This window comes from Nomia melanderi, chromosome 7, assembly GCF_051020985.1.
Source record: "Nomia melanderi isolate GNS246 chromosome 7, iyNomMela1, whole genome shotgun sequence".
Lineage (NCBI taxonomy): Eukaryota > Metazoa > Arthropoda > Insecta > Hymenoptera > Halictidae > Nomia > Nomia melanderi.
The window spans coordinates 5,680,842-5,691,759 of NC_135005.1; the positions used below are offsets into that span (position 1 = coordinate 5,680,842).

General features: G+C 28.0%; 2 protein-coding genes across 2 annotated transcripts; both read left to right on the top strand.

The window, feature by feature from the left end:
• Window positions 1–111: 111 nt before the first annotated feature.
• LOC116424311 (MAPK regulated corepressor interacting protein 2) lies at window positions 112–2,901 on the top strand. Its single transcript, XM_076368914.1, has 6 exons — window positions 112–352; window positions 439–523; window positions 802–920; window positions 1,130–1,198; window positions 1,363–1,416; window positions 1,695–2,901. Exons 1-6 carry the CDS (start codon window positions 301–303, stop codon window positions 1,763–1,765), a joined length of 450 nt encoding a protein of 149 aa, XP_076225029.1. The 5' UTR covers window positions 112–300; the 3' UTR covers window positions 1,766–2,901.
• Window positions 2,902–4,101: 1,200 nt separating this feature from the next.
• Window positions 4,102–10,674, top strand: BHD (folliculin). The gene is made up of 17 exons (XM_031970661.2): window positions 4,102–4,424; window positions 4,484–4,646; window positions 4,730–4,996; window positions 5,115–5,249; window positions 5,346–5,587; window positions 5,659–5,700; window positions 5,782–5,985; window positions 6,054–6,176; window positions 6,238–6,474; window positions 6,636–6,706; window positions 8,519–8,686; window positions 8,782–8,887; window positions 9,029–9,303; window positions 9,377–9,489; window positions 9,587–9,916; window positions 9,996–10,230; window positions 10,323–10,674. The coding sequence occupies exons 1-17, from the start codon at window positions 4,305–4,307 to the stop codon at window positions 10,462–10,464; spliced, it is 2,973 nt and encodes a 990-aa protein (XP_031826521.1). The 5' UTR covers window positions 4,102–4,304; the 3' UTR covers window positions 10,465–10,674.
• The last annotated feature ends 244 nt before the right edge of the window (window positions 10,675–10,918 follow it).

Here is a 10,918-nt window from a genome sequence, read left to right on the forward strand (position 1 = left end):
AAAGACTAAATAGTACTTGCATTGAAATTTTTTGAACTGTTTCATTGATATGAACATATGTATTCATGAATACATATGTGTGTATACATATAGAGGAGCGATACCACGAGCTAAGGTCACGTGGTTCACCCATCGTGTGTTCATGCTGATCATTTCAACCCGTGCGGTTGAACCATTCAGTTGTATTTGGAATTTTGTATAAATTACTTAATTCGGAAATAAGAATTTTAGATAATTCTCGGATGGTCTGGTATCACTACTTGAATATACAGTTACTATCGTACTTTTTTCACGTGGAACATGTATACTGTATCAAAAGGACCTAGTAAAATTGTCGCCAAGACACGAAGAGGTACGGGTATAACGAATATCATTTATATACACTTCAAAGTGAAATCGGTTATGACAATAGATTCTTGTAACATGGTATTTTCCCAGGAATCAGTCAGAATCTCGAGAGACTAGAAACATTACGTGATTTAACGAGGAAAGCAGATCCTGATGATAACCACGAGGCCACCCGGTAAGTAGGCCCTAACCCATCTTAACCCTACTTCATTACTTTTGTCCCTCTCTCTCTCGCTCTCTCTTTCTCTCTCTTTGTACTTTAAGCATTACGCAATTCATAATTCTCTATCAAAAACAGTCATGTTTAATCTCTATGTTATGTGTTAGAAAAAAATTGAATTATGATACATAAAATGTCATGCACAAAAATATACTTCAAAAAAGTTTATATAATGCAATTTAGAATATTTCTTATTCCATGTGCATGTATTAAAATCAATGTTCATTTTACAGACATGTGCCAAAACCAGTTTTTCACGTGAATGGAAAATCTAAACTCAGTACACATAGGCATCAAATGCAAGAAGTTATCACACCACAGCATGAAGAGCTTATTAAATTTGTTTATGAATGTAAGTTAAAAAAAATAAAATGTTATAATGTATAATGTATGTATAATTTTATGTCACAATCTTTCTGTGGGTAAAATATAATATATACACTATATATTATGTATATGTAATACTTATAAATAATTTTATACCTATAATATATTTTACATAACATACAATATTATATATCTATATGAAATATGTATTACAGTCATGGATTAATTTTTCAGCATGGAATCAAGTAAATACAAGGCAAGGGAGTGAGTCTTCTGATGTTTCTGACTGTTCAGAGCCTTCCAGTAAGTTATTTATGTATCATATGTGCAGAGCATTTTATATTTTATTCGTATTTACAAATGTATTTAGATAACTGTAATCTTGTTTATGTATAAGGTCAAGCCTACTATGGATTTTATGTAAAAATATTTAAAATATGTATTATTTTATACTTTTTCTATTTCAGGTCCTAATTCTATAGTATATTACAATGATGGTGAACCAAATGATAGCCTTCAAGGTAAGTTTAATTATTTATTTTAAGTACATAATACTGTAAAATCTTTGAAAAACAAAATTTACTATTTTATCATTATATTATTAGTTATAATTATGTATAAATTATATATATATATATATATGTACACATATATACATACATACATATATATACATATATATATATATAATTTATTAAGTTAATTAAATTAATTATCAGTAAATCAAATATTCTTCTCTATTAACAAAATATCTTCATTTTACAGTTGTATACATTTTTATTCACTTATAACATTTCAGACTTTAAACCATTTGATTTGGAATCTTGGTGGGGCAAGCGATTATTTAACAACATTACAAAATCACTTTGAGAGAAAGAGAAGTTAATAAAAGTTATGAAGATAAATTTTGAAATAGTACAGAACAGTGAACAGTGCTGAAGATTAGCTTGTTTTTAATTTTAAATGCAAGTTAAGATTCACTGAATTATTGCATAGTGTTGAACTGGAAGTGTAGAGATGAACTTGGTTCGCTAAATACCACAGAATCGTAATTGGTGAACCTACAGTCTCATATAACGCATAGTGTATTCGTTGCAATGAATTATACATTTTTTATGACACTGTAAACGAAGTTTTTTTGTACATGTTTAACATCAAAGTCGGATTTACTCATTGGAAATTTTCTACAAATTCATGTATATACATACATGCACGCTAAACATCTACATTTAAAATAATTTACTTCGATCGAGCATTTTCATTACCAATTTTACAAGATACATGATGCAACAACATATATATAAGTTAAAAATTTCTTAAATGTTGCTTCACATTTATAAGGCTGTTCCAATTTTTAAAAAAGTGTAAAAGTGTACAGAACTTTCTTTAAGTATAAAAATAACGTGAAACGCAAATTAAAGAAATTTAATGAAATATAAAATGAAATCAACAATTTCGTTATTAAAATACATTTATAAGTTTTTAAAATAATGAAGTTGAAAATAGAGCTCTTAAATACATACCAAATAGGGTTAAGTACATACAGTAATCCCTGTGTGGTATGAATGCAGTATGAAAAAAATGAATTTTTAACTATAGAATGATGTACATATTACATGCACTGTTTGTGTGAATGCATAATACATTGCTGATACTGTTATGACAATTGTATCTAAATACTTTTATGTAAGGAGTTGTTTAGTATAACTTTGTAGACTGATAATGTTTAAGATTGTCAAATGATTGCCAGACAAGGTGAATCTTGTCCCTAATGTATTTGCAAACTTTACTTTCAAAATTTGTATTTCACACTGATTCGAATTAATCTCATCTAGGTTTAGTGAATTTTTTAATTGTAATTTGCACTTAAATTAATTTCCATAAGATCTCGGTGTGAAATATAATTTAATTTTGACAGAGTTTGCAAAAGTAGTCGAAATGTAGTGTAATATTTGGCCATTCAAGGCTGAATCACGCAGTTATAAATAAATACATGTTTATATATACATTAGAAATACTTTTTAACCTTTTCAACCTCTTTAATTACAATAATGACAGTTCAAAGTAAAATATCATATAATGTAAAATATATTTTTACAAGCCGAGTAACGGGGGAAATTTTAAGGTGAACATCTTTTTTTTTAAATAGGACCACATAATTTTCAATGCACTAATTAATTTATCGGGACATTTTCTATAAAAAAACTATTAACTTATTCCTATCAAAGAACCATTGGTTTAGGAGATAATTTAATGTAAGTTTTGTTATTTTTTGTTTACAATATGATAGCATTTGTCATCCGTAGTTATTTATTTATTAAATTTATGTAACAATTAAACAATTACGTAAATTACTGTAACAATTCGAATCATTTTTCCCGCCGTCGAAATTTAATAGTACTGCGATGTTCACTTCTCACTTGTCTGATAGAGGGCCATAAATTTTGAGCCTTACTCGCTACTATTCAAATCCACCTCGATTACTATATATACAATTTGGGAACTTCTTTCGATTGTTACATCCAAAGCTTTGAAAACTTTACGGGAACATACCCGAGGCAATTCTTTTTTCTTTCCTCTCTTCCTTAGGTAACCACAAATTAGGCACCACTTGGTTTAAAAAAAAAAAAGAAAGAAAATTTTATTCTCGCATTTTAAGGGTACAGGGGTCTACCAGATAATCTTTTTTTTAAACCGATTGGATGGATGAGACTCCACTTATATTGTGTTAGATCCCAGACGAAACGCGCAAAACTGTCGTCGTCTTCCTCCTTTTATTATAATATCCCTCTCTTCTCTATCTTTTTTCTTTCTGATAGCACCAGTATTCAAATTGCTTCAATATGAAATGACACAATATTTGAATTAAAATATCTCCTAAACTCCAATGATTTTCTAATATTAGTAATAGATTTTGTATAAGGAAGTAAACATTTATAATTTATTTCTAAAATAAATTCTTATGATAATAATATGTATTTGCTTATGTTACTTATATAAATATATATAAGCAAGTATATATCGTCAGCGTAAGAATTTATTTAAAAAATAAAATCAGGCTTAAAAGAGAATTAATTTTTAGTATGAATATAAATTTTATTATACATAGAAAACTTCAGAATTTTAACATATTAAGTGATAAGAATTAAATTTATTCTGCAAATATTTAAGATAACTTTGTTTCTTATGAATAAGCTGTTATAAATTCTGTATAAATATAGGAGCAATATTTTTCAAATTATTTTATCTTTTAGTATTAAAAAATATACGTATAAGAAATTAGATTATTATCCCACTAAGTAACTAACTGAATGATATTTATTACTTATCAGTTCATTTGTTTATTGGAAATATATCAGTATGATTATACTCTATTTAAGATCAGTGTAAAATATATTTCTATGATAAAATGGTTGAGTCAATAGTAGAAAAAGATCTTTTGGGAATAGCAGCAGCACACAATGGCTTAATTGTATTAAAAAATTGCCAGGCAATCTTACGTAGAGATTATACTAATATGATAGGCAAGGTAAATATTTTCTTATGTCTAAAGATACCTGCTAATTGCGGATTATTATACTACAATAGGTTAAGTTAGTATCCGGAAGCAGCGGGAAAAGTGAATTACCTTGTTCAGAGTTTGTGGGCCCAGGTATGTTAACAGCTGCAGTTTTAGGAAATACTTTTTCTGCTCCTCGAAAAAATAATATCTTAAAAGTTATTGAAGAAATTGGATCAAACGATTCTTCTGGTACTGTAATTCATTATTTACTAAGAAATTTTATAAATCAACTATTGATTACAAATTTGATGTCGTAAAACATTTATTTGCAGGAATATTACTAATAGTACCTGATTATGATGCATATCCTATAAATTTTACTTGGGCCAAATTATGTGCAGTTGAGAAAGGGTATAATGTCAAAATTATTTTAGTAACTACAAAGTGGGAATCTGTTACAGAAGAACAAAGTTTTTTGTGTACACATTTTTTATATAAAATAGCTGGAGCTATGTCAGAAGAAGGAAAACATATAGATCAAATATATTTCTTTTGTAATCACCTTATAAATAGTGGGCAGCTTCATCTTCTAAAAACAAGTACCTAGATTTGGAAAAAAATTAAATCATCTTAGACTAGGATATATAAATGATTTACTTATATTTTATAGAGTATGAAATGAAATTTCTAAAAAATATGATATGCAACTATTTTTAGATACAGCTGAGCATATATTTGATCCCTTAATAAATACCTTAAATATAATGCCGCAAGATAAATATAACAAAAATTCATATGATAGAAACAGATTTCATACTGATCAAGAGGTTGCGATTATAATAAACAACATTGGTAATAGGAAACACTGAAACATATATACATTACAGTCATTTTAAATGACTTATTTATTTACATGGATTATAGTTTCAAAATTCCTTAATGTTTTAGGTTCTACACATTCAGAAATGTACACATTTATTTTGGACATTTTGAAGCAGATGGAAATGCATAGTTTACAAGCAAAAAGAATATACATAAAATCACTGTTAACAAGCTCTAATATTAAGTATTTCAATATGTGTGTTTTAAATTTGTCACTTTCCACAATATTAATTAAATGTCTAGATTTTCCTACATCTGCACCTGGTTGGCCAAAAATATTAACTTCAGATATGTTAGGAATGATGGAGGTAACAAATTGTATAAAATTAAGTTGTAATAATATTATATAAAATATTATTAAGATAATAATAATTTTTAGGATGGTAAATTAAATTTATGTACATCTGGTAAATATTGTCAGGTAATTGAATCTTATTTACTGAATAATATTATTTTAATCAAGTAAATGTATTTTAATAAAGTATTTTAATAACTACTCTAGAATGATAACACAGAGAATATCAATTTACAAGGACCACTGATGAGGCATGAAAGTGGTAAAAAATTGTTATCAATTATATCAACTGCATGTGAAGCAACAGTAGCATGCACAAATCAGTTAAACAAATTAGATCAAGAATGTGGGAAGGGAGATTATGGTACAAATCTTGCATATGGAGCTCAAGCTATAAATAATGCTATTCAGGTAATACAGAATAATTTATTAAGCAAGAAGTAATATTATTAATACTATTAATAAAGCAAATTTTATAGGACAATAAAATATTCAGCGTGAATCCATGCGTAACATTTATGCAAATTAGTCACATCATTGAAAAGTCAGTGGATGGTATACAAGGAACACTTTATTCTTTATTTTTTAATAATATTTCCAAAGTAAGATGTGTTATAAGTATTATAAATATATACTATTATTTTAAAAGTTTTATATTTTTAGGCATTTTCAAAATATGAGTCTGATGAACAAATTACAGTTGATATGTGGTCAAATATATTGATTACTGCAAATAGGGGAATAATAGAACTTGGTGTACCCCATATAGATGATCAAATTTTAGTGGCTGTTTTAATAAATGTACAGTTTCATTTCACAAAGGCATTAAACGATAATAGAGATCCCATGACTGCATTTGGTATGGCTGTAAAAGCTGCCGAGAATTTTTCTATAAATAATGTAAGTACAATTTCTAACAAATGTAATACTATATAAATTGTAACATTTTCATTTTTTCACATTTATCCGTTTCTATCAATTTTCACCACAAATTTTAATTTATGCACAAAGATAATATTTTTTATTTATTATCTGAAAGATTTATTTAGAATATATTACAGAAATTGAAATATCCTTGTCCTGAAGCACATGCAGTAGGCATATGGATGAGAGGTGCATATGAATGTACTAAGTTAAAATTAATAAACCATAATTTTGTAAGTAAATTATCATAAATGTTTTCAATGAAACATTCAATAAAAATAATAATTATTTTACATGCATTAGTAACATATTTTGAATGAGCATTGTGACACTGGTATTCAATACAATTGGATTTCTGCTCCTGTTGTCGCTTTTCGCGTATGCTGATAAGCAGTAAGAAGAATAACTTTTTAATTACGAAAAATACATAACAATTGAACAATATTTTGGATAATAATTCTGCTTTGAAAAATTATTAACCCTTAGTACTCCAGATGGTTTTGTAATTTATCAGCAACTGCAACTAATTTTTATGGTATCTCTAGTATAAATGAAAAATGCTGTAATATTCCTTCGATCTTTTATGTTCCTTCTCAGTACAAAATTTTGATGTGTGAAAAATCTAATAATTTTGGGGTAGTTTCTTTGATTCGTTAAAATATTTGATATTATAACTGGTGCAATATTGGAGCCCACAAGAGTTCAAAGGGTTAAAATCTTTGTAAAATTTTGCAACACCTTTGATCAACCTGTGGACGGAATATTACTGATCAGTATCCTAATATATGTATATATACTCCACAATGCTATCATTTGTGTATGATTCTAATAATGCATTTTAATTCCAGTTCTTGTAAAGTATTGTATTGGAGGTGTAACAAATAATTTTAAACGCGACTTGAAAATGTACGTTAGTTAAGAATATAAATTTATTTAAATATAAACCATTTATATTTAAAACCATGTATTAATAACTTAAAAATGTTAATATATGTAAGTACTACATGACATAAATTTATAAAATACTAATATGTAGCTCCGCGCGTTTGGGAATTTGAAAACATGGCAACATTGCAACGGATACATTTGTATGCTGGTTTACCATATTTACTATTTGGTCAAATTCGATCATTTTGCTTGATGTAGTTTTCCTATTCGCCGTTCGCTAGGTGTAGAGGGCAGAGCAAAACCTCTGATTTTTTTACACAGTCGGTAATTCAGAACATGTGACACGAGTCCGTAAGCTGTAATGTCTATCCATATAGGTAAATAGGCACCTCGTCTGTGGTAATATACTTCAAAGTGTAGACCGAGGATAAGACAAGATCCCACCTTCACGTTCGGAATCGTGGTTTCAAACGTTAAACACGTCTATAAGAAAAAAATCGACGGACATTTTAATCGTGTTATGCGATGTGGTTTGTGATTGTATTTATTATCCTGTGTGAATGCGTATTTTTCGTTTTATATTTATAGGAGGTCGTGGAAATTAAATGTATTATGTGAACACACTTCATTGGAACAAAAGTATAAACGTGTGAACGTATATAATAGCCATGTATAAAAGAGACAATCATGTCACGTGCTCTTGACTTGTCTTCGTTCTTGTCTTATCACGTGAAAAAGCTAAAAAAAAAGTTATATGTTCTGTTTTAAAAACGTGAACTGCAAACAGTTCATTAATAAAGTTAAATTGTGTTGTTGCATCCGTTGTATCCTACAACTAATACTATAAACGAAGGTTAGGTTCAAAATTTTAATCCTAACTCTCATAATGGTTCTTGCCTGTATAAAAAGATTTCGATATTGCAATTAAATATTAAGGCTGTATTAAAATGATATTATATGTGGAGCAATTATATTTATAATACATATATAAGAAAATGAATGCTGTGATCGCATTATGTATTTTTTGTGAATCACACGGACCTAAAGTGATATTCACTACTCAAACATATCGAAATTATGATAATCAAAATATAGAGAAATTAAAATTTTATGGGCCTAAAGAAATATTAAGACGTGGTCAAAACATATTGGAAGATGGACAATATGAATGCGAAGGATGTCAAAGTATTGGTAATGTGAAGTACTTGAGTAATGAACATGAAACTAAAACATCATTCCTTTCTGCTCAACAGTCATTAACTCAGGATATTTGGTGCTTATTAAAACATGCATGTTTTAGGTACAGTAATTGGAATTTTGTTTATTATATATTTTTTTTTATACTTATACATTCATAAGCACAAGTCATATTTTAGTTTTTTCAATTTATTTAAGGAGTTTAAGTTGCGAAGTACATCCTGGAAGAGAAGGTGTTTGCTATTTTGGGGATGAATACAGGGGGCATGTTTTAAGTCATACGTTTACGTTAAAAGATGCCCAGGTGAATTATGCAACGAAAAAGCATGTTTGGTAGCTATTACAACAAATTATTCAAATGACCTCAATAACAATAAGTTTAAAATTTAGAAATAAATTAAAGAGAGATTTCATCAATACAAAACAGTTTCCATTTTTTTTATAGGCAAGAGGTTTCAGAAGGTGGTGCAGTTTCATTGTTTTCATGAGAGATAAACAGTTTCTTTTAAACATGTGGCCCTTCTTAGTTGACAACTTAAAGGAAGTAATTAGAGAATTACAAGACTTTGCAGAAAAAAAGTACAATGCAGAAGAAGCAGAATGTCCTCAAAGAATAGTTCGTCTTACAACAGTTACTAATGGATCTGGGTCATATAAGAACTCGCATAAACTACCCAGAAGTTTTTATGAAATAACTAATGAAAAACATGTTTTTATAAGGTTTGTTTTATATTAATACGTAATATGCAATAATCTTAATAAATTGCTTATTAATGAACTATAATTAATTCAGGATCCACATGTGGCTGGTATGGATTCTTAGTGCAGGAGCAAGACATTTTATAGAAATTTTTCCTATGAGTTTGTTAGACGATGAATTAAATTACGATTTGGAGCATCAGATTGGTTAGCATCGTAAATCATATTATATATATTCAAAAGAAATATTTATATCTGAATTCATTTTAGTAAAGAAATATTTCTGTTTTTTTTTATTCTTTAGAAACTGAAGAAGGATTTACTTTAGTAAATGCTAAGTTACCAGTAAACTTAAACTTAAACTCAAATGAATCAGAAACAAATTCAGAATTCTCAGAAGTCTCGGAAAAATCTACCACTGTGATACTCAGAGATTTAAGATCCATATTAGGAAAGGACCAATTTAGACAACTTTTATATTCTAGTTTAACAGGTGTTCAAATTTTGGTGAGGGGTCCAAGTATTGAAACACTGGAATCTCTTTATGGACTTAGTTCTCTTATTCCATGTGCATGTCGAAGAGTCAAGACTCAAGCTACAGAATATATGGATCCCAATAAGTGTAACTTTATTGGTATTTACTGATTATTAAAAATTATTTCCTTAAAATTTTATTATTCAAAATAATTTAAAAGCTGTATCATTGATTTCAGGTGTGGACACTTCAGTGGCTGTCCCCTTACCATGCGCTAATGTATGTAGATTAGATATTATATCTGAAGAACACAAGATTGAAAATACAAATTCACACATTGTTAGATGGACGGGCACATTACCATTGAAACTTCCAACGTTATTAACAAAGATTGAAAAATCACTTGATAATGAAAAACTGGGGAACTCTACTTTAAAAGCACATTTTGCAGCGTTACAGGAAGAATGGGCAAAGTATATAACATTTCCAAATGTTACAGACATTTAAAAATATCATTCTTGCATTTTTAGAAATAAACAATTTTGTATTTTTATTGTAATTGTAGCATTGCAAAGGTAATCCACGCTATGCGAGGTCGTGGTCATAGCGAAGATCTTTCTGGACTTATGCTTAGTTTAGGTGCTGGTCCCCACGATAAAAAATTACTAGATGCTTGGTCAATGGGCTTACCACCGAATCCGGCATAATTTTTTAATTAATTGGAAATATACATTGTAGAGTGTTATTTGGGTAACATCATTTAATACAATATGTATTCTCCTATTTGTATTTTTAACTTGTTTTTTCATTATTTATATATTCAAGGTTGTGCAACATTTTTTTATTTATAATATAGTTGAAAAATAAGGATAAAAGTAATGTTAATATAAAAAATAGAATTCTTTTACATACATCACAATAGTCTGGAATAATTTCAGACACATCTTTATAAAATTATATAATATCTATATAATATGTTAATACACTTATACCAAAAATAAAGTTTTATAGTTACTTCAGTCCATTTATTTACAACAATGTAAACTGGTAGAATTTGTTTTAAAACATTATTTTATTAACTTACATTAGTTATCATTTTAAAAAAATTGTGCATTTTTATTATAAACGTGTTTACTTTAACTACTTTATTTCAATAAAAAT

What these genes read in the sequence shown, in the direction of transcription:
- LOC116424311 (XM_076368914.1), top strand. Translation starts at nt 301, where the DNA reads ATGTATACTGTATCAAAAGGACCTAGTAAAATTGTCGCCAAGACACGA. An exon ending in GATAACCACGAGGCCACCCG is followed by an intron (nt 524 to 801) that starts GTAAGTAGGCCC and finishes TTCATTTTACAG; the next exon opens with ACATGTGCCAAAACCAGTTT. An exon ending in ACCAAATGATAGCCTTCAAG is followed by an intron (nt 1,417 to 1,694) that starts GTAAGTTTAATT and finishes ATAACATTTCAG; the next exon opens with ACTTTAAACCATTTGATTTG.
- BHD (XM_031970661.2), top strand. Translation starts at nt 4,305, where the DNA reads ATGGTTGAGTCAATAGTAGAAAAAGATCTTTTGGGAATAGCAGCAGCA. An exon ending in TGGATCAAACGATTCTTCTG is followed by an intron (nt 4,647 to 4,729) that starts GTACTGTAATTC and finishes ATTTATTTGCAG; the next exon opens with GAATATTACTAATAGTACCT. An exon ending in ATATGTTAGGAATGATGGAG is followed by an intron (nt 5,588 to 5,658) that starts GTAACAAATTGT and finishes AATAATTTTTAG; the next exon opens with GATGGTAAATTAAATTTATG.